At 43.4% G+C, this 23551-nt stretch overlaps 1 protein-coding gene across 7 annotated transcripts in view; it reads left to right on the forward strand.

Moving 5' to 3' along the window:
- FURIN (furin, paired basic amino acid cleaving enzyme) overlaps positions 1–23551 on the forward strand; it is a 334609-nt gene that overhangs the window by 18965 nt on the left and 292093 nt on the right. For 6 of the 7 annotated variants that reach the window (XR_012230939.1, XM_073568621.1, XM_073568624.1 and 3 more), the window contains one exon: positions 19728–20147. The exons of the other annotated variant lie outside the window; for it this stretch is intronic. Coding sequence is in view for 5 of the 6 variants with exons in the window: in XM_073568621.1 (XP_073424722.1) it covers positions 19977–20147 (171 nt within the window). In the remaining variant the exon portion in view is untranslated. The remainder of the gene's footprint in view (positions 1–19727; positions 20148–23551) is intronic. 7 annotated transcript variants of the gene reach the window in all.

Raw genomic sequence — 23551 nt, forward strand, 5'->3', positions numbered from 1 at the left:
TCACATTGAATCAGCTGTATTTGAACATTTCACCATCACTCAAGATAGAAAACATTATGTCTGTCAGTGTATGACAAATGATCCAGACGAAAACAAATGCTGTGAAGCCAAGATGAGTGCATATTCAGGCAAAGATAAAAATGCTCCTACCAGAGCTTCTAATCTAAAGAGACATTTACAGCGCTTTCATCCAGAAGTACTGAAAGCAGTGGATGAGAGACTGCATCCAAACCAATGAACCAGTGCCCAGCTCTTCCAGCCAAACAAAGGAGCAGAGAACTTTGCAGCCATCAGTTGCAAGATATTTTGTCAGTGACAAAGTTACTGTGACAATGACAGTAGATACATTTAAAAAACAGATCATAGAGCTTGTTGTAAAGGATAGTGTGCCTATTTCATTATTTTCACGACCAGCTTTTATGTGTCTGAATGGGGAAATGGCCCGCAAGCTTGGTGTTTCTCTGGAGAGAGAGAGAGTATTAGAAAATAAGTAATCGAAGAAGCTTTTAAACAAAAGGAAGAACTTAAAAAAACTCTCAAGGGACGCTTTCTGTTTCTTAAAATGGATGCCTGCACACGTCACAGAGTGAACTATTTTGCCATCAATGTCCGATTTGTTTGTGACAAAAATGAAATAGTTACCAAGACATTGGCAGTAAAAGACACCAAAGCTCATCACACCAGTGAGTTTCTCCAGGTCTTGGTGGAAAAGGTTCTGCAAGACTATGAACTTAAAAAAGAGCAAGTTCTTTCTGTCATAACTGACAATGCTTCAAATATGATAAATACTATTAAGCTAATGAATGAGAGTAATGATGGTGACCAGCAGCTAGAAGAACATTCTGGGTCCACAGACACAGAAATGTTTGAAATAGAGGAACACAGTATTGTAACTGAGGAGCAAACTGAAGTTGCTTCAGATGAACAGCAACATGATAGTTTAGATGATCTTGTTGAAACTGTGTCAATATGTTCTTTCATTCATCAAATGCGCTGTGTTGTGCATATGCTACAGTTGGCTATAAGAGACAGTCTGCAAGAAGGACATGCTGCTGCTGCGCTGATTGGCAAGGTGAGAAAATTGGCTACTGTTGCCAGAACCCCTAAAGTTGACTCAATTTTGAAGAGACGTGCTGGAAAAGGGGCAATTATTGATCAAGCCACACGATGGGGCAGTACTTACTTAATGATTCAGCGCTTGGTTGAACTGAAAACCTTTCTTGTAGACATGGCTAACCCTCAACTGACGCTAAATGAAAGTCACTGGAATCAGGTGACTGAGCTGGAAAAATTGCTAGAGCACCCATTTACAGTGACTAAAAAATTACAAGCAGAGGACTTAACTCCAGGTATCTTCTTAAAGGAGTGGAAGAACCTGATGTTTCGCCTGTCCCAAAGAGGAGGGTTAATTGCAAGTGGCATTGCTACATCAATGAAACGGAGAGAGGAGCTACTATTACAAAATAACATTCTTTTGGCAGCTGTTTATGTAGACCCAATGCATCGGATTCTTCTAGATCAACAGCTAAGTAAAGGAAAAGAAGCTCTGTTTAAAATAGCAGTAAGGATGAAAGGGTTGCAGAACAGTCAGGAGGAACAAGAAGAATTTGGTCATCCTGCCACATCTTCACCCTCATCAACTGATGAAGAACTTAATTTCGAAAAATATTTGGATCACAAGGACCGTGCAAAGCGTTCCCGCATAGAAGAAGAGTCATCCCCATCAAGGAACACAGCCAGTACATTTCAGCAGAATTTTTCATGTGCACTAAAAGAAATTGAGAAATTTGACTGTTCATCAAAAATAACAGTGCAACAAGCGATTCCTCTGTATCCTGACATTGTCAGAGATGTTGCCCGAGTGGTTACTGCTTTGCCACCAACACAAGTTAGTGTAGAGAGGTTGTTCTCTGCTCTCAAAATAATTAGATCAGATTTGAGGGCATCCATGAAGGAGGATCTGACAGAGGCAATACTATTTCTGAGGACAAATTTATAGATTTCTTCTTTTTAACTGCATAAAAGTGTTTATTGCATATTTACTTACAGTTTATAAATTATTTGCTATACTCTAATTGTATTCTAATAAATGTAGTTTTTGCTCTAAGTGGTCTGATTACTTATATGATGGTGAGAAACTGAATAAGCACGATGTTTAATATTTTACAACAGTAAATTTGTTGTTATGAATTGGCCATTTATGAAGGAGTCTGAGCCTGATAAAATCCAGGAGTCGGAGTCGCAACTGTGGCTTACCGACTCCACAGCCCTGATTGTAACTCTCTTCTAATCGGTCTCCCTCTTACCAAACTCTCCCCTCTCCAATCTGTCTTGAATGCTGCAGCCAGGATCATATTCCTCACCAATCGTTACACCGATGCCTCTACCTTGTGCTAGTTATTACACTGGCTACCCAGCCACTCCAGAATTCAGTATAAACTTATTACCCTCACCCACAAAGCCCTCCATGGCTCAGCACCACCCTACATCTCCTCCCTTATTTCAGTATACCACCCTACCCGTGTCCTCCGTTCTGCTGATGACCTGAGGTTAGCATCCTCAATCAGAACCTCCCACTCCCATCTTCAAGACTATACACGTGCTGCGCCAATTCTTTGGAATGCACTTCCCAGGTCAATACGATTAGTCCCCAATCCCCACAATTTTAAGCGTGCCCTGAAATCTCATTTATTCAGACTGTCCTATCGCCTCAACACATTAACCTAATCTATCCCTGTGTGGCACAGCCAAAAGTTTTACCATAACCAGGTTCCCCACATCATGTTCCCACATGCTTTATGCACCCATTAGCCCTCTGTGTCTGTACTGTTACACACTTAACATTATGGCTGGTCCAAACAATCAGGGCAACTGTTACCACCCACCTTTCGTGTCTACCTCTTTCCTCATAGACTGTAAGCTTGCGAGCAGGGCCCTCATTCCTCTTGGAATTCGTTATAATCTGTGATTATTGTTATGCTGTAATGTCTATTGTCTGTACAAGTCCCCTCTGAAATGTAAAGTGCTGCAGAATATGTCGGCGCCATAGAAATAAAATTATATTATAATAATTCCCTTCCTACTATGACCATCGGACCAAACTGTTACAGGCTTTTTTTTTTTTTTTTTTCCCTGGTGCTATAGCGCTGAGCTCAGATGTTGCATAGACTGCGGAGCTCTGTGTGTGATATCGCTGCTTCAGTCGATCACCAGAGACCGGAACAGCGTAGAGGCAGCGCTGGTCCTAGGGAGGATAAGTGTCGCTTAGTTTATTATTGGAAACCCTATGGGGTAAAAATAGTTGAAAAATGACAGCCCCTTTTTAAAGTTTTGAAAGAGATTGGAGCACAGTTGGCTGAACCGACCCATTTTGGTGGACCGACTAAGGCCTTTTATACAATTCAGACTTTTAGAATCCGTCAAAAGTGTTGATAAAAAACGGATGCACCGGATCCGTTTTTTTGATGGATCCGTCAAAGCAGGAGTTGTAGGAATTTTAAAGGAACAGAATTCTGGAAGAGAGAGACTGAGAAAGAGAGTGAATCCGTCGCTAATACAAGTCTATGAGAAAAAACGGATCCAGCAGGCAAATTTGCTGGATCCTTTTTTTTTATTATTTTTTCCACAAAACGACGGATTTTGACTGAAACAAAGACTGAAGTGTGAAAGAGGCCTAAACCATATATAGGACAATGTCCAGTAATAATCTTTTAGAACAGATCCTGCAACAATCTGTTGGCAAGAGTTGTGCAGTCACAGCTTTTTAGTCAATTTTCAAAAAAGAGTGAGGCTATGGGCCCACATAGCGTTTTAAAACGCACAATGAAAACCGGACTCCTTCCCAGAAATCGCACGTTTTTTTCCGCGCGACTTCACCGCGATTCTGTTTGCGATTTTGCTGCAATTTTCTCAAGCACTTTCCAAGCGATTTAAAGCATCGCTTGGAAAGTGATTGACAAGTTGGTCACACTCGTCAAACATAGTTTGACGAGTGTGACCAGGTTTTTACTATTGAGGCCGCCTATGCGGCCTCAATAGTAATAGATAAAATGTTAAAAATGATAAAAAAAAATAAAAAATCGGGGTATATTTACCTTCCGACGTCCCACGCTGCCACCCCGGGCCTCAGCGTTCCCAGCGATGCCTTGCGAGACCTGTGATGACGTTGGTCTCGCGGTACTATAGCGATCTCGCGAGAACACGTCATCACAGGACCTTGCCGCAAGGCATTACTGGGAACGCTGAGGCCGGGAATGCAGCGCGTGACGCCGGAAGGTAAATATACCCCGATTATTTATTTTATTTTTTTACAGGGGTATGGTACCCAGGGCCTGGAGGACAGTCTCCTCTCCTCTTCACACCGTGGGTACCAACCGCACATGAGATGCTTAACTTCCCCGCATGGTGGGCATAGCCACATGTGGGAAGTAAGCGATTCTCATGTATTCCTATGGGTGCAGAATCGCGGCAATTCTTTGCGATTCCGCACAAGAGTGATCATGCTGCAAATTTTTTTTTTTTTTTCCCCGTGATGCGATTCCGCCACGGAAAAAAGCGCAGCATTAGCACAGCATGTGCGGAATGCCATAGGAATGCATGGGGTGCGTCATGTACAAGATTTTTAAACGTTTTCGCGCCAAAAATCGCGGCAAAAACGCTTGAAAACCGCATCGTGGGCACACAGCCTGAATCTTAATTTTTTTTTTTACATTGAAATCTATGGTAAATAGATTTGTTAATTGGCCATCCGTTGCCTTCCATTTATAATGGATCCAATAAGCAGAAACTGTTCCTTTTTACAAATGAAAAGTGGATGGCTACTTCATGGATCCGTTTTTCAAAGACCTCAATGTTTAAAATTTTTTTTTTTAAAAACGGGCTAAAGTTGTGCCTGCACAACCTTTTTTGCCAACAGATTGCTGCTGGTCCGTTTTAACAAATCAGTCCTGGACATGTGAATCATATGGCCTTATTGAATTTCCGCAGCCTATCCTTTGTTTCTGTGATGAGATAAGCAGCCATCAGAAGTGTCTACCTAATTACCATGCATGCTCCACTGAATTAGTCATACATGTGTATGGGGAGGCAGTGGAAAGCTTTCTGATACACAAGCCTTATTCCAACAGCTGATGTGGTGCTCCTACTATTTGCCTCTAGTAATTGGAGAAGAAATTGCACAGACTCTGCTGTGTCAGTTTTCTTGCTGACCTTTTGTTTCTTGCAGCATATTTTCTGGGTTTCTTTCAGGTAATCTCCATGGACAGCACAGAAAGGCTGACTCTGTTCTGTGCATCCTCCCCTCCTTTTGTTACAAAATGAATAAAAATTACATTTCTTTGCAATCTCCAAAAATTCATGATTTCATACTTGAATTAAATGTTTTGTTACTAACTAAAATTGTACATTTACTATGCAAGTTAAAAACTGTAATTGTTCAGGTCAGTACGGATACAGGGATACTGCAGAATGTGGTGTTTTGTGTGTTTTTATTTATACACTATGGAGCATTTAATGAGTTAAGTAATTTTACTATAGCAGTATTGCTTTTAGGCCTCTTGCTGCCCTAGCTGTCCATCGGTACCTACAATCACTATGTGGGGGCAGATGGGTGACTGAGAGCTCCCTCTGTGTTGTTTCCCAAAAGCTGTGTCAACTTCTATTGACTGCTGCCTCTAGGGGGTTAAACTGCCAGAATCTGGACTAGAACCAGTATATAATTGTGCGCACAAAATGGAGTACTGGCTTAGTAATAGTCTGTGGGTCTGTACACTGCTCTACGCCATACATATTAGATGGTTAGCTGATAATGGTGGGTTGTGGCATTAAAGGGGTTGTTCGGTCCTCTGGTGAAAATCTGCAGTTGCTCTACATGCTAGCAGACTTAAGAATCCTTAGGCTATGTGCACCCAATCCGTAATTGGCAGCACATATCTGCTGCGTCCAAAGGGCTGCTGGCTTTTGAACACAGGTGAATCCTCATGTGATCATTGAACCTTGTGGATTCACCTCATCCAATACATTGTACGAGTGAAATTTTATCTTGCAGAGACGCCCTGTCTCCGCAAGATAAATGGATATGCTGCGGTCTGAAGAGCCTCGCTGCATGTCCGTCTCCGCAAGTAAGCCGCGAGCGTCTCTGGATGCATGGGATTCCTTGAAATCTCATCCACTCTGTAGCGTTTTCTGACCGTGTGCGCATACCCACAGTGTCACCTGACCACAAGTATGCCAGTTGACTATGTGCAGACTAGACATGCTCCTTTTTCATTTGTCTTTTTCAAGGTTAAAAGCTCCTTTCATCTAATTATTCTGACATTTTATATAGAGATCTTTTGTTTTGTTCGGGTTTAGTAGAATATTTATTTATTTTTTTTCCTTCTTTCAATCATAACACTGTGTAATTCTCTAATTCCTAGGAGCAATCTCTGTTCTGGATCACTAAATATCCAGATCCTCAAACTGCTACATAATACAATTTTTAATAATTAAAATCATATATTAAAGCATTTTTTCTTTTCTAACCTGTTTTTTATTCTCCTCTTTTTTTAAATTGTATTTATGATGATGTGGACAGTCGTGATCGGTAGAGAACAGGAGCTGTCAGCCTACCTACTCTAGGGGTGCCTCACTGGTGACACCCACCTTTCAATTTTCAGAGCTGTTGTGTAAATGATCACTATTGTTTGCTAGTGGGTTGGTGCGCGGCCTGTCGCCTTTTATTCTATCTTACTTTTTCTGTTGAACCACACTGCTGTCTGCACTTTGTTGTGCAGGCTTTGGTATGACTAGAGCAGAAGAGGTTAACCTCTCCCAAAGCCACGGCATGTCAATACCTGCATGAAGTAGAGACTGGCTGGCTGCGGTCAGCTGCTTCCCGCACTTGCAGTGACCTCATGCCACATGTCTACTAGAAAAGCCAAGCAAATTATAGTGGGATCGGAAGGCCCATCCCAGTGGTCACCGGGGTACAGGCTTTCTTATTTAAAGTATTGTGGGGTTTATCAGGTCATCCACTTACGGAAGCCTTACAGATCAACTTAATGTGAGATGATTTTGCTGTGCGCAGCATTAATCAGACATGTACACCTATGACTTATCCTGATGGAATTTTTCCCAGGAAGCGGTGTAGCGCTTACATCAATGACACATCAGCATTGAATAGTCTGTCGCAGGGTTAACACAGCGTGAGGAGATTAGTGAAGCTAGCATAAGGTTAAATTCACATGTCTTGTTTAGTGCTGACACCTGAGTGAAAATCTGCAGCACTAATAAGGTTGTATGGGCGGCATATGCATCAGTTCTGCAAACCACCTGTATGGGATGGTCACTGACACCTCTATGGCCATCCTGCTGCATGTAAACTTTCCCTAACCGGTATCCGCAATCCAAGATTTTAATTGGTATTCTTTTTAGTCAATAGAACTTCCTTAGGGGGCTGCGTATTCCAGGATCCTTAGAGGGACTATGGGTAAGAGTGGCTTTTGTCATTCTATATGATATATAAAATCTCCACCAAAAATGTAACTAGAGGTCTAATGAAAAAATCCCAACAAATATGAAAGATTAAAAATAATGTTGATGGGAATGCAATAAAAATATTATGAAATTTTTCATAATTTCATGGGCCCGTCACACTAAGCGATATCGCTATAACTTCACTGGTTTTGTGACGCACCAGCGATATTGCTAGCGATATCGCTATGTGTGATAGATACTTAACCAGCGGGGGGAGCCGGTTGGAGGTATCGCTGATCGCGCGAGAACGGCCTCTGCCGTTTCTCTTCGGCCACTTCCTGCTGTGGCGACGCGTGGACACGGGCGGGAGGACGTCTTCATCGCCTCGTCTGACAGGTAAGTAACGACCCCTGCTATGTCGCTGGTGAGATCTGCCTGTTTGGCAGCTCACTAGTGACCACTTAGCGATGCACCAGCGATCCTGACCGGGTCATATCGTTGTCGAGATCGCTGGTGCATCGCTAAGTGTGACAGTACCTTTAGGCATTTGCACTTTAGGCCTCTTTCACACTTCCGTTTTTTACAATCAGTCACAATCCGCCAGGTTTTGAAAAAAAACCGGATCCTCAATTTTTTTTTTGAGGATCCGTTTTTTTCCCATTGACTTGCATTAATGGCGGATTATGACGGATTGCTGTCCGTTGCATCCGTTTTTTGTGAGGATCCGCCAAAAGTTGCTGTCCGTCACCATCGTCAAAAATTTCAAAACGGAGCTTGTAACGTTTTTTTCTCTGGCGGATCCTGCAAACACTGATTTAACCCGAATTTCTTTCTGGGTGCCGGACCAAAAAAAAAAAAAAAATTCTCTCTCTCTCTCTCTCTCTCTCTCTCTCTCTCTCTCTCTCTCTCTCTCTCTCTCTCTCTCTCTCTCTCTCTCTCTCTCTCTCTCTCTCTCTCCAGCGATTCCTTTAAATTTCTTCATTTTCAGGATCCGTCTGAAAACGGATCCTGTGCCATCCGTTCACATCAGTTTAGAACGGGTCCGCCTTTTTGGCGGATTATAACTGATGCAAAAAACTGAAGTGTGAAAGAGGCCTTAGGCTGCAATGATTTTATTCGGACTCCCATGACAGCACCACGAGAGAGGGGATCCGCCCTATAGGAACAGGAAACCTACAGATACAAAAGGGCGGCACCTCTCCCACGCATCAGTTGGTTTCCTGTTCCTGAGGGGAAGGGATCCTACAGAAGACCGGATCCCAGACCGGCCAGCAGATACAGGTAGCGAGGGGGTCTCCTACCTCGGCCTGGTGCGGATTTCCTGGAGGACGCCACGGTGGCCCAGGATGGGTGGCACGGCGGTGGCGTGTTCAGCAGGGAGCGGCGTCCGGAGGACGTCCGTCTCCGGGGTTAGGCCGCCGCCGGTGAGTATGTTCCCCCCGGGGGTTCCCGGCTCCGGCGGCGCAGGTACGGCGGCTGCAGGGGGCTGTGACCGGGTGGCGCTGCTTCCAGGGCTCCCGGGCGTCCCGCGTGACTTCTGGTCTTTCCCGGGGTAGCGGTGACGTCAGGGGGCGGGCGGAAGATGCACTTCCGGGTCGGCGCCCCACTGCGCATGCGTGAAGAATCCAAGATGGCGGCGCCCATCGGAAACACCGATAGCGTCGGCTTTCGGACCGGGTGCGGCGCCAGCTGGGGTAGGGAGCCCTGTTAGGGGGGGGGGGGAGGGGCGCGGCATGGATACTGCTGACCGGAGGAGGGGTATTTAGGCAGGACCCTGGCAGGGTACCTTGCCTTGGCCACATTATTACAAGCAGCAGCGTACAGCAGCAGCAGTGGTAATGGAGAGTGATCGAGAGCAACACCGACAGCAGCAGAAGCAAGGGCGACAGCAGCGGCAAGCATCACTGCCGCCCTTGGATGACCTTCGGCAGGTCAAACAGAAAAAGGTGTCCCGTGACAGTAATGGGCGGGACGAAGTGACCAGTCCACTCGTAAGAGCTCCTCCAGGCAGACAGGAGCATCGACTGAGAGAAATCCCCCTCATTCTCTGGTACTTGATTGTGGCACTGGTAAGTGATCTTCGTGAAAGTTCACTCAGTGACGGGACCCCCCTTCTGTGTTTTTTTTCTAGGGGGAAAAAAGGCTACAAGTAAGACTAAACATAGGGAATGCGCACTCTGTGCATGCCCATTACCGGACGCATGCCTCAAAAAATTGTGCCCCCCCCCTGTATTCAGCAGACTGTGGCAGAAGAGTCGCCCGTGGTAGCGGCGAGTTTAAGGGACATTGTCAGGGCAGAAATGAGGGAAACCCTAAAGTCCTTGTCCCAGCCGGAAAGTCTAAGGGGCGAGGTCCCGGTGGAGTCCAATTCCTCGGTAGAGTGGAGAAAAAGCAGAGACTCCCAGGCTTCATCTCCCTCGTCCTCCTCAGGAGAAGAGGACTCGGGGCGATTTTGTCTGCCTCTTGACCGGGTAGACAAGCTGGTCAAAGCAGTCAGAGGGACAATGGAGGTAGAGGAGCCTAAGCCCCAATTATCCATGCAGGATGTCATGTTCTGTGGGCTGGAACAGAGGAAGCGGAGAGTCTTCCCATTAAATCAAAAGGTCCAGGATCTGATCCACAGAGAGTGGGAAAAAAACGGATAAAAGAGGGTCACTACCACCAGCCCTCAAACGCAGATACCCCTTCGACGATCCGGCAGTGAATACTTGGGACAGAGCCCCCAAATTAGACGCAGCCATTGCAAAGGCATCAAAAAGATCCTCGCTACCCTTTGAGGACATGGGATCCCTTTAAAGATCCCCTAGACAGGCAGAAAAAACACCTGGGAAATGGCGGCCGGGTCCTTAAGACCAGCAGTGGCATCAACGTGCACGGCCAGGTCCATGATGGTTTGGTTGGACCAGTTGGAGTCACAATTAAAACAGGGTACATCAAGAAAGACAATTCTTGGGGCCCTACCAACCATCCAAGAGGGAGCAGCCTTCCTAGCAGATGCCTCAGCAGATGCAGTGAGAATGGCTGCCAGAGCAGCAGGTCTCTCTAATGCAGCTCGTAGAGCCCTGTGGCTAAAGTGCTGGCAGGGAGACATTCAGTCCAGGGGAAAGCTCTGTGCGATTCCATGTGAGGGCGAATATTTGTTCGGCGCTGTCCTAGACGAGCTGCTTGAGAAGGCGGGGGACGACAAGAAAAAATTCCCAAACCTTTCGTCTGCGTTCTACCGTCGTACATTTGGTAGGAGATTCGGCCAGGGGAGAAGGCGCAACTCTTCGCCTATTAGAGATCGCCTCAGATGGGAAGACAGAAGGAGAAGAGGTACGGGCTATATGTTCACACGCTCGTCGAGAGATCAGAAGAGACCAAATCAATGACTAGCAATTCCCGTGGGGGGTAGACTGTCATCCTTCTTCCCGGCATGGTCACAGATTACAAATAGTGACTGGGTGCGCAAGGTAATATCCACCGGGCTTAGATTGGAGTTTACCCAGGTCCTGCGGGATACCTTTAAACTAACCCCTTTAAGATCTTCTCTCGAACAAGCGGCTTTAGAAGCGGAAGTCTTGAGCCTATGCCAGAAAAATGTCCTGGTAGAGGTTCCAGAAGCTGAAAGAGGAAGAGGGTTCTACTCTCCCCTGTTTCTAGTCCAGAAACCTGATAAGACATTCAGAACGATTATAAACCTTCGTTTCCTTAACGAGTTTTTGATTAATCGTACATTTAAGATGGAGTCCATTAATACAACAATAAAAATATTGTTTAAAGGTTGTTTTATGGCAGTCATAGATCTGAAAGATGCGTACTATCATGTACCTATGCATACAGACTTCCAGCAGTTCCTGAGAGTGGCGGTTTCAGTAGGTGGCACAGTGCGTCATTATCAGTATAGAGCCCTTCCCTTTGGTCTCTCAGCAGCACCCAGGGTATTTACAAAGATAGTGGCCGAGGTTATGGCTCATTTACGGGAGGTTGACGTCTTAATCATCCCATATTTAGATGATTTCTTGATTGTGGGAAAATCGGTGGGTCATTGTAGATCCCAGATAGAAAAAGCTAAATCCAGATTAGAAAACCTCGGATGGATTTTAAACTACGAGAAATCCCGACTCCAGCCCTTAAAAATACAGACGTTTCTAGGTTTATTACTAAATTCAGAAACTCAGCAGTGCCTGCTGCCACTAGATAAATTGCGAAAGATACAGGAGCAGGTTCTTCGGGCAATTGATAATCCGTCTATGACCCTCAGACAGGCCATGTCCCTGTTAGGCTCTCTAACTTCATGCATCCCAGCAGTCAGGTGGGCACAATTCCATACTAGAGCCCTTCAGAACGACGTCCTGGTTAATAGCAGGGCCTTGGAAGGCTCCTTACAAGGTCGAGTGTTGCTAAGTCCCTCAGCTGTTACATCGCTTAGATGGTGGCTCGATAGCGAGAACCTAGCATCAGGGGTGCCCTGGATAACACAGATAACCCGTATTATAACCACAGATGCTAGTTCCTTCGGTTGGGGAGCCCATATGGGGGACATGGTGGTACAGGGACATTGGGATTCTGATTCTGAAATCTCATCCAACCAGAGAGAGCTATTGGCGATAGAACGGGCAGTCAAGAAACTCATTATGTACCTACAGGGCCATCACGTGAGGATACACTCGGACAACCAGGTAGCGGTAGCATATGTCAACCACCAAGGTGGAACCCGCTCCAGCGCTCTGATGCAGATAACAGAACGGCTCCTTCAGATAGCAGAGAGAAATTTTCTATCTTTAACCGCACTCCACATCAGCGGAAAGGACAACGTAAGAGCAGACTTTCTAAGCCGCAAGGCTCTGAGGCAAGGAGAATGGGCTTTGAACAAAGATATTTACCACCAGATTGTCCGCAGATGGGGTCAGCCAGAGGTAGACCTCTTTGCCACCAGAGAAAACAGAAAAGAAAAATCGTTCTGCTCTCTGAACCCCAGGGAAAATCCCCTGGCGGTGGATGCCCTCCTGATAAGATGGGACTTTTCTCTGGCATACGCCTTCCCGCCATTGAATCTTCTTCCTCTGGTAGTCAGGAAGATCAGAGAGGATCGGGCAAAAGTCATACTAATTGCCCCCTTTTGGCCCAGGAGGACCTGGTTCGCATGGTTGAGGACCATGTTGGTATGCGATCCCTGGGTACTGCCGAACCTTCCGGATCTCCTCTACCAGGGGCCAGTCAGCCACCCACAAGTAGCGGGACTTCATTTGACGGCGTGGTGTTTGAAAGGTCACTATTAAAGGATAAAGGGTTCTCCAAGAACTTAATTGTCACCCTCCTAAAGAGCAGAAAATTAACTACCACTAACATTTATGCTAGGACCTGGAAACGATTCCTGTCCACCTATCACTTTGACGTCAGAGACGGAATTCCCACGAAACATATTCTGGAATTTCTCCAGAAAGGTTTCGAATTGGGTCTCTCCACAAGTACGTTAAAGGTACAAGTTTCAGCCTTAGGGGCGCTGTTTGCAGGTGATATTGCAAAAGATTATTGGGTAGCAAGGGTTCATCAGAGCAGCGGCCAGATCGAGACCTATACACAAAGACAGATGTGGGCCGTGGGACTTAAACTTAGTCCTTACAGCCATGACGGAAAGTCCGTTTGAACCTTTAGATTCTGCCTCACTAAAGGTTATATCTCTTAAGACAGCATTTCTGGTAGCGATAACATCCGCACGTAGGGTGAGCGACATACAGGCACTTTCCAGATTGCCCCCTTACACAGTTCTTGCAAGATAGAGTAATCCTAAGGCCAGATCCAGCATACCTTCCCAAGGTAGCAACACAATTCCACAGGACACAAGAGATAGTTCTGCCTTCCTTCCTCCCTAATCCAACCAACCCTAAAGAGCAAAAACTTCAGGCATTAGATATTAGGAGATGCTTACTTACATATTTAGCAGCCACGGATCCTTGGAAGAAGGAGAACGCATTATTCCTATCCTTCCAAGGTCCCAGGAAAGGATACAGAGTATCAAAACGCACGTTAGCAAGGTGGATTAGGGAGGCTATCTCTCTTGCCTACACAGCAGGTGGCGGCCCAGCTCCACAGAATCTGAGGGCGCATTCCACTCGGGCCATGGCATCATCCTGGGCAGAAAGATCTGGAGTATCAATTGATCAGATATGTAAGGCGGCCACCTGGTCATCTCCTTCCACCTTTTTTAACCACTATCGGTTAGACATGGGTGCCTCCTCAGACCTCACCTTCGGGCTAAGGGTGCTGCAGGCTGTAGTCCCTCCCTAAGTTAGTTTACATCTCTGTAAATCTCTCGTGGTGCTGTCATGGGAGTCCGAATAAAGTATTAAGTTACGTACCGGTAACGGTATTTTTCGGAAGCCCATGACAGCACCCTTAGTTCCCTCCCTTGTTCACGTATAGGGGTGCACTCCTTTAGAAGATTGTTCATAAAATTACCTTATGTGGGAGATGGTGTAAAATAATTCTGGTAAATAGGGTAGATAGGTTGTATATGTTGTGTACTAACCATGGTAGCCTCTCAAGCTCGGTAATCCAACTGATACAAAAGGGCGGCACCTCTCCCACGCATCTGTAGGTTTCCTGTTCCTATAGGGCGGATCCCCTCTCTCGTGGTGCTGTCATGGGCTTCCGAAAAATACCATTACCGGTACGTAACTTAATACTTTATATCCATTATAGAGATGCTATTTCCACCACCTTCCCACCTTTTTATATATATCTAAGGCCCGTTTTACATGTTTATTTGTTCATTCCCGGAATTGAATTTTGTCTTGTATGTTTTTATGATTTTTGTGTGATGGTTTTTCCATCTAAATAAAATATTGATTTTTCATTTAAATCTACTTTTTGGATCTACACTGTTTTGTATATTATGGTTTACATGTAGTAAACCATGTCCTATCAAAGTGATTTATGTGTCAGTGTTTATTAAATTGTTTAGTGTGTGTTAGGTAAATTGGAACTCAAGGGGTTAAATTAAAGGCTGTAATCACGGAAAAAAAAAATTGCTAGTGCTACTGCCCTGGCTGTAAACCACTGCTGAATGAATTCATCTCTGTGCAGCCTCCCCGGCGGATCGGTGATGAATTCATAAGCATGGGAAAGTTTCTGAACTTTTTGCCACGCTCCTGAGTTCACCTCAGGTCAGCTGGGGACTCCGCGCAGGCTCACTAACTACCGTTGATGTCAGAGGCTGCACGGGGAGTCCCTCCTTTTGTTATATTAGCTATGTGTTTAGGGTCATTGTCTTGTTGGAAGGTGAACCTTCGGCCAAGCCTGAGTTCCAGAGCACTCAGGAAGAGATTTCATCCAGGATATCTCTGTACTTGGCCGCATTCATGTTTCCTTTAATTGCAACCAGTCATCCTGACCCTGTAGCTGGAAAACACCCCCATAGCATGATGCTGCCACCACCATGTTTCGCTGTTGGGATTGTATTGGGCAGGTGATGAGCAGTTCCTGGTTTTCTCCACACATACCTCTTAGAATATTACCAAAAAGTTCTAACTTTGTCTCATCAGACCAGAGAATCTTTATTTCTCAGTCTGGGAGTCCTTCGTGTGTGTGTGTGTGTATGTGTGTGTGTGTGTGTGTGTGTGTGTGTGTGTGTGTGTGTGTGTGTTTTTTTTTTTTTTTTTTTTCTTCTTTAGCAAACTCTGCGGGCTTTCATATGTCTGGCACTGAGGAGAGGCTTCTGTCTGGTCACTCTGCCATAAAGGCCCGACTGGTGGAGGGCGGCAGTGATAGTTGACTTTGTGGAACTATCTCCCTACTGCATCTGTGGAGCTCAGCCACAGTTATCTTGGAGTTCTTCTTTACCTCTCTCACCAAGGCTCTTCTCCCACGATTGCTCAGTGTGGCAGGTCTAGGAAGACTTCTGGTGGTCCCAAACTTCTTCCATATAAGGATTATGGAGGCCACTGTGCTCTTAGGAACCTTGATTACAGCAGAAATTCTTTGGTAACCTTGGGCAGATGTGTGCCGTGACACAATTCTGTCTCTGAGCTCCTTGGCCAGTTCCTTTGACCTCGTGATTCTCATTTGGTCTGACATGCACTGTGAGCTGTGAGGTATTACATAGACGGGTGTGCACTCACTTTTAATCAACTATTGCAAATTCGGGACAATAAACCTTTTTAAATCCTGACTTATAGAAAATCTTCACAATCTAATCTTCTCCCTTTTTGGTAGTGATTTAGAACAATCATTTCGCTGGGAGATTGGCTTATAAAGGTGGGTCATTGGCTACATTGTAGTAAAGGAAAAAAAAAATGTATGTAGAATCAGGGATCACCTCAAAGTAACAAGTACTTTATTTGCACATAACAAGCCAAAAGATTGAAAAACTGACCAGCAATAAATCTGTTGCACCCTAACCAACCAGACAATAGATAGTAGAACGAAACAGACCCAACCTGACTGTATATATAGCTATCAGTAACAATATACTGCCATCACAATACACAAAAATATATAAAAAGCTCAATGGCTCATGGTTGTGTGGCCAGTCATGGTAAAGATCTGTACATTCAATAAAGAAGGAATAGGAGCTAGACCCCCACACGCATCGCCACAAAAATATGGCTTCCTTAGGGGCAAATGAGGCCATATTTTTGCGGCGATACATGTGACATATTCCAACTTTACTGGATGTGCAGGTTTTAGCCATAATTGGCTACACAATCGTGCTATTAAGAAAATATATATATTTTCATATTCTAATAAGGTAAATTTGTGCTCTAGTTACTAAAACGCTCTTTTCTGTTTTGTCATATGCATATTGTATAAATTGCATTATGCGTATGTTTATTGTTGGCTATAAATAGAGGTGATACACTTTGGTCCCTAAACGCTTAGGCTGTGTGCACACGTAGTTTTAGGTGCTGTGGATTTTTCCGCGCGGATTTCGAAACATCCGCAGCTAAATTCTCAGGTCAAAAGACCTGCGGATTAGCCCCGCGGTTTCACACCTCTACAATGGAGAAGGTGTGAAACCGCTGCGGATTCCGCACAAAGAATTGACATGCTGTGGATTTGAACCCCTGGAAAAATCTGCAGCATGTACACAGCGTTTTCCAGTTTACCATTGAAAACAATGGTACTGTACAACGCTCCTAAATCTGCTGCGGACCCGCAGAGCCTGAAAAGCTGCGGATCCGCAACGTGTGCACATAGCCTTACTTTACAATTTGGGATACACAGTTGGTACATTTTAATGACCATATATGCAATTATTTTTTTTTTTCTCCTCCCGTTGCTGTATAACTGAACCATATACACTTTATTTGGACATAAACGAATGTTCTTATGTACATGCATATTTAAATTCTCAGCACGCATTTAAACTTTTATAATACTTAAATATTTTTTTCTCCTGTTGCACAATTCATCTTGTGCGTCTAAATTTTCTGATTGGGTCACTGTAATTATTATCCTACTTATCTTTAGCATTGTGTTCATACTATTATCCAGGTATACCCACCTGTGTGTTTAAAACTATTTTTATATCTAGTCTTTTCCTTCTTGGTGTATTTATATTGCTAATGTCGAGCATTTTGTGCTGGTAAATGGTGCGTCAATGAGGGGAGATTCTTGCAATCTTGTGCTGGGAAGACACAATTTTGTTTATTTTCTGAAGGGAATCCATTAGTCCCTGATTTTGGTGTGGTATAACTGCTGCATAGCCTACATGGTGATTATATGGGCGTCTGATGTGGCGGATGTCCCACACCTTACACAGTATATTAAAAGTAATGCATATAATTTTGTATTTCATATTTAATTGCAGTGTAAGAGTGATTCCATTTTTGGACTTGTAAAGGGAGGCAGCAATACTATTCAAACGGGGAACATATAGAAAAAAATAGCTGGTTCATTCAATCTTACAGGCAAAACAATTATTACAGGTTTACCAGTGTGCGCATCGAAGTGCTGAATGTAACTGTTCAAATGACGTAACTTAATCATGTGTCACCGATTGGGGAACTGATATCAAAATTGAACTTTGAATAGGACTAGTAAAAAAAAAAAAAAAAAAAAAAAAATCATGCAAAATAAAGTCTTATCCAATTTAAACGCTTAGAAAAAGCTGGAGCTGATAACGCAGTTTTTCTAACTACTTACAGCAGGAAATCTTCTCAGATTAAGACTGTTGTAATGGAGCATCTACCAGCTCTGTAAAGAGCACACTCATTGGAGAGGATACTGTCGGAGGGCTGTTAATTTTCCATAAGGAAAACTCCCACATTAGCAAATATATTTTCTCCAAGCTTGGAAGTGAAATGCAGTACATACATTTGGTTCTCGCATAAGTCTCTTTAAAGTGAACCTTTCAGCTGGATTTTGCTCAGTAATCTTCAGTGTCAGGTTGGCACCGTTATACTGAATAAAATGATACCTTGGCTGATGAAATCCATCTTGTGGTTGTTTAATCTGTATTTGTAGTTTAAATTTAATGAGATTCGCATGCTATTTTACACACTACATAGAAATTTTTATTTTTAAGCAAACATCATGCACTGTAGCATGATACTATGTATGTACTTGTTTTAGTTAGTCATATTGTTTTGTTGGAAGAAAAAAGTTAATCAAAATGGCGCCGCGCCTGTGCAGCAGCATCTATTGCGTTCCTATAGATGCCATTGTGCAGGCGCGGCGCCATTTTGTTAGAAAAAGAAGCAGGCTCCATCAAAATGGTGCCGCATGCGCAGTAGCAGCTATCAGGTACTGTACAGGCGCTGATGACTCCATCTTGTTCCGGGGTGGGGGGGATTAGGTTCCATCAAGATGGCATCTGCAGCCACAACAGCGCAGCAGCATTTATACAGTTGTGCTCAAAAGTTTACATACCCCGGCAGAATTTTTGCTTTCTTAGGCTTTTATCAGAGAATGAGTGATAACCCCAAAATGTTTTCTCCACTCATGGTTAGTGGTTGAGTGAAGCCATTTATTGTCAAACTACTGGGTTTTCTCTTTTTAAATCATAATGACAACCCAAAACATCCAAATGACCCTGATCAAAAGTTCACATACCTTGTTTTTTTTTTTTTTGTTTGTTTTTTCCCCTCTCTACTGTGTGTATTACAGCTGCCCCTAAATTTGCTCTTGCTTTGCAGCACTGGGGTCATGGGTTCAAATTCCATACCACCTCAACACGCCTCAAGGACTACATCTGGATTGAGTTTGTATGTTCTCCCCATGTCTGTGGGTTTCCTCTGGGTTACACTACTTATCTCCGGTACTGTATTCTAAAGACCTTCTCATAGGGAATCTACATTAGCTCACAGTGGCTGTGAAGTGCAGCAGAATATGTAGGCGCTATATAAGAAAACGTAATAATGCAGATAAGGATACATGTGGTGTTTTTATGTCTGTTTTATATTTCTTTGGCACTGCAATGGAGGTTAGGCTCGGAACATAAGAGGCCGTGTATGTCCTTTTTTTTTTTTTTTATTAAAGGGGTTTTCTACTTTTAGAAAAATAGACCACCCAAAACCATTCCTATAATGTAAAATGCCAGACAGCTGGTGCTCTGGTCTCTTGTAACGACACTGCTGGTGCCAAACGACCATTGAAAATCTGAGTAGCACAGAACGTGATCTTTCTGTTCAGCCAAATGTGTAAAGTAGAGCACAGAGCGGGATTAGGTTGGGCATTATACTGTATAATACCACAATTGGAAGTGGACAAGCTCTGTAGCCACTTTTAATTGGATGTCTGCACACCGCTGTGAGGAGCAGATCTTTTTTTTTAATTTTTTTTCTATTGTCCTTTTTTAATGTTCAAGGCTGATAAAATGTAACTTATCTGCACAAAGTTCCACTGGCAGAGAAATACCACAGAGAGTCTATTACAGGCTTACGGTAAGCAAATGCACATGTGGAGTTCAATTTATTTCTATAGGAAAAGTCTGGTTAATTCCTAAGAGTTTTCACAAATTCTACAGAATTTTTTTTTTTTTTGTTCTCCTATTAAAATAGGGCTGCAAAGTGTCCAGTTATTCCAAAACACCGAGGCTGCCAGACAAATTATTGGCAGCACAATCAGTGTGCTATGCCTGCTACATGTTAATGTTCTCATCTGTTTATTTTTTAATATTTTGAGGATCTGGAGCTGCTCGAGTCTTGCAGCAGAACAAATTGCTTCAGATTTCTACGTATACGGTTATTAATATGTAATGTATTTCTATGGAGGATTCGTCTTCCATTATTTATCACAGTAGGATTTTGTCAAAATATTTACTCTTTGTTTTTCCTTCCTGCTTTTAGAACCCACTTTGGTCTTAAGTTCTGGGGCTGGAGAGTCTTCTGTGGCATAAGGAGGATTTAATTTTTTTTTTTTTTTTTTTCCTTAAATTTTACTTCTGTTTTGCATTTGCTATTTTGCTTTTGGACCTCATGATCCCCAGGACTCAGCGAAGTTCCTGCCCAAGGGAAGCAGATAGTGTGGAATCGGGAGTCTGATCTGGCTTCATTCGAAGACTGCTTTGCATTTTTCCCGGAGCGCAGAGCTTTGTCATGGATCTGAGGCCCACTGTTTTCTTTCTATTCTGGACTTCCCTGTCATTACAACTAAAAGACTTGACTGGACATAAAATCTATTCAAACACATGGGCGGTCCATGTGCCAGGGGGTCCTGCAGTGGCTGAGCGGATAGCTAACAAACATGGCTTCATTAATCATGGCCAGGTAAGTAACTACACCAAACCGGACATTATGTATACTGTGCACATGCCTGCTCAGAAAATAGACAGGTTACTTCCAGAAATTCCTTCTTCTCGTCAGCCTTGAGTAGCATTGCTGTTGTTTTATCATGGGCTTGTTCCCTGCTACACTGCATTCAATTAAAATGTGTTAAAAGAAATGTCGATTTAGAAAGATAATAAAAATAAAACATTTTTTTAGTTAGAAATTGTGAAAACAACTTAGTAACTTACATCTGCAATGGCGCCCGATCTTTTGTTACCATAATGATCCTAAGGCTGTGTTCATATTTCGCTTTTTTTGCTGTGTTTTTTTAATATGCACATTTTAGGCTGCTTTTTACAGCATCAGCAAAAGCTATGGGTTTTCAGGAATCTCATGCACACACTTTTTTTCCCAACTGATTTGGAAAACTTATGCGTCTTTGCAGTCTGCAGCATGTCACTTCTTTCAGTTGTGTGTTGTGTTTGCTTTTTATTGGAGAAAAAAAAAAAAAAAAATGCGGAAGTGCAAAAAAACCCGCAGGTATCAAGTTTATCTGTGTTTTTGGTGCAAACACCAAAGGAAGTTGCATCCTGTTTTTTTGGGGGCACTACACTTTATCAACATGCACAGGAGACAATAAAAACGCAGCAAAAACCTTCTTTTTTTTGTAAGCAGCTTCTTTACTGCCCAGAGAGCAGGTTTTGACTGCAATGTGTGAATATAGCCTCTACTTGAAGTTGCTATTCAACACAGAGGCGTGTTTCCTATATTGGGATGTCATCAGGGCTGTATGTAATGGAGGGGGCTGACTATCGAAATCAGCCGCTCAGCCCCCCTTTTTCACACACCGCACTGGTCACTTGCTGATCTACGTACTGTCTGAGGTTGCAAGAACTGTAGCTCCCAAAACTGCTCTGAAGATCCAGGCATTTTTATAAAGAAGTTCAGCTTGCAAACATATAATTGTATTTCTGACATGTCTAAATACCATTTTTTAGCTCTTGTCATGGTCATGCGTTACTTGAGGAAATGACTGTCTGTATAGAGCATGTATGCTCATGTAAGAGAAATTCAGCATATCCTATTGCACAACATTGACAGTAACACAATCTGTCTCTAGACAGATGACAGTTATGTAAAGATCCTCTAAAGGGGATATATTAAAGGGCTTGGGCTGACAGTCTGCAGTCATTCTATGCGGTGTGCACACGGTCCATATTCTCTGGTATTGCCGGTGTGTAGTCACGTGCCTTCTAAACATGCTCATCCTCTCAATAGAAGTGCACTGAGAGAGGCCCATCACGTTTAGTTGAATGTGAGCAGAAGTATACGAGTCGCATACATGTGGTCTCATGAATGCTCGCTTGCACCAAGAAAACTGCAGAATCCTGACCGCATGCTGTCAAGATCCAGCAATCTGTAGCCACACAGTGACTGCAGACATTCATCCCAGGTCTGAACAACCCCTTTGAGACACTGCATAGATGGTGTATCTTCAGCCCCAATGGGAGTTCCTTACAGTAAGATAATACAGTGCTGCATTCACTTGCGAACATGTAAAGTCTTTGTATACTACATGCCTGGGTACTGGTGTATGGACCAGGCTCAGGAGCTGAGCCTACTCCATACAGGGCAGATGCCGGTGATTTTTACTGCCAAAACTTGCCTTTAACAGTGTCTATCAGAGCGAGCTCCATTTTGCTACTTTTAACCATTTAGATGCTGATAATATCTGACAGCATCATTTAATTGGCGAGATCATGTCACCATCTGTTTCCCTGCCCCGTGAGGTGATGATGAATTCAGAAGGTAGGGGATGGCAATATTGATATATTGCAGTATATAGTACAAGCAGTCAAACAATTGCAGGTTTTACACCCCGACGTGTTTTGATAGTTCATAAATTGTATATTAATGGAAAAAAAGTACACGTTTGGCACTGCCAGAGCTGTACTGACATGCAGAATCAAGTTCTAAAGTGATTATTTTTTTTTACCGCCAAATAGATACTGTAAAGGCAAAATTCCCAAAAAATGTTTTATTTTTTACACTTCTGCCGTTGCAGGAATTCACCCCCCTTCTTTCAGTATGTTATAGTAGTTTATATATTAATGTGAACACTACAGCTCTTCACACAAAGGACTAGTCTTCATATAGTTATGTCAACAGAAAAATAAAAAGATGTTGTTGTTCTTGAAAAATTAGCAGGGAGCAACAAAAGCTTAAAAAAAAAAAAGTGCACTGTCATAAAGGGGCTGAATTCCCTCCCACTTGCCCTGCAGGGCCTGTTGGTGGCTTTTAAATGGCATGTAGTTAAAATGATGTTGTAAAACGCTATTTACTTGGTGTCTGCTCTGCAGAGCGAGTGGGTGAGGTGTGATTTGATATTGGAATGTTCCCACCTGGGGACTAAGGGGCTACAGACAGAGTTGAGTAACTTTGTAAATAGTTTGCATTACTTATTTTCTGAGAACCAATGTTATAGTCCAGAACTGAATTCACATTTCTGCTGGCTTCAGACCTGAAATCTCCTCCCATCATTCTTTGCAAATTCACTGCTGTACTTTGCTTGCTTTGTTGATTTGTATTGTGGGAAATGTCCATTTTTGCTAAAGATGTTCTACATTATGTAATCTGATTTTTGGAAAAATGCATTCTAGGAGCCCAGCTAAGCTGATAGGTATGATGTCAAGCTTATTGTCTGCTTCTGATAACAACCACAACAATTGTTGAAAGAAGAATATCCAGGATTTTTGTAAAAATGGACTAATCACTGGAAATGTGTAACTGACCCTTTCTTGCCAAACAGCGGACTGTGATTCCAGTGATATTTCACTCACTGGGCTGCTTACTGCAGTTTTAAAATCCCTGTTTTCTATGCTGCAGATGTACCAGTTCTCTGAATTACCACATCCCCCTCACTAATTGGCAACTTTCTGTCTATGCACAGTGTATACAGAAAACTGCCAATCAGTATACACAGCTCATGAATATAGAGGACTACATCACAGCAGATTTACTAGTCCTCTAGCGATATCTCCTGCTGATTTTAAACTGAATTTTTTTTTTTTTTTTTTTTTTCAAAGACACTACAGGCAGCCCAGTAAGTAATACATTACTGTTCTCCATTATGCTGCTCTCACATTATGTGGCAAATCTGGTGACAGATTCCCTTTTTATTGAATTTGATGCATCCTACAACCGACATTGCACCTCTACCAGGCTTGTTATTCCCCCCCCCCCCCCCCCCCAAGGGGCTGGCATATATTTGTAGTATAATTCTTGTAAGGCCGAGTCTCGCATGTTAATGCCTGCCATTCAGATCGGAGCGTGTGGCCGCATAGCAATACATTCAGCCACAGGTTCTGCTCCTGAGTGCCAACCAGGGCTGTGGAGTCGGTAAG

The sequence above is a fragment of the Dendrobates tinctorius genome, unplaced genomic scaffold, assembly GCF_039654945.1.
Source record: "Dendrobates tinctorius isolate UK_male_01 unplaced genomic scaffold, ASM3965494v1 ptg000022l, whole genome shotgun sequence".
NCBI classification, from domain to species: Eukaryota; Metazoa; Chordata; class Amphibia; order Anura; family Dendrobatidae; genus Dendrobates; species Dendrobates tinctorius.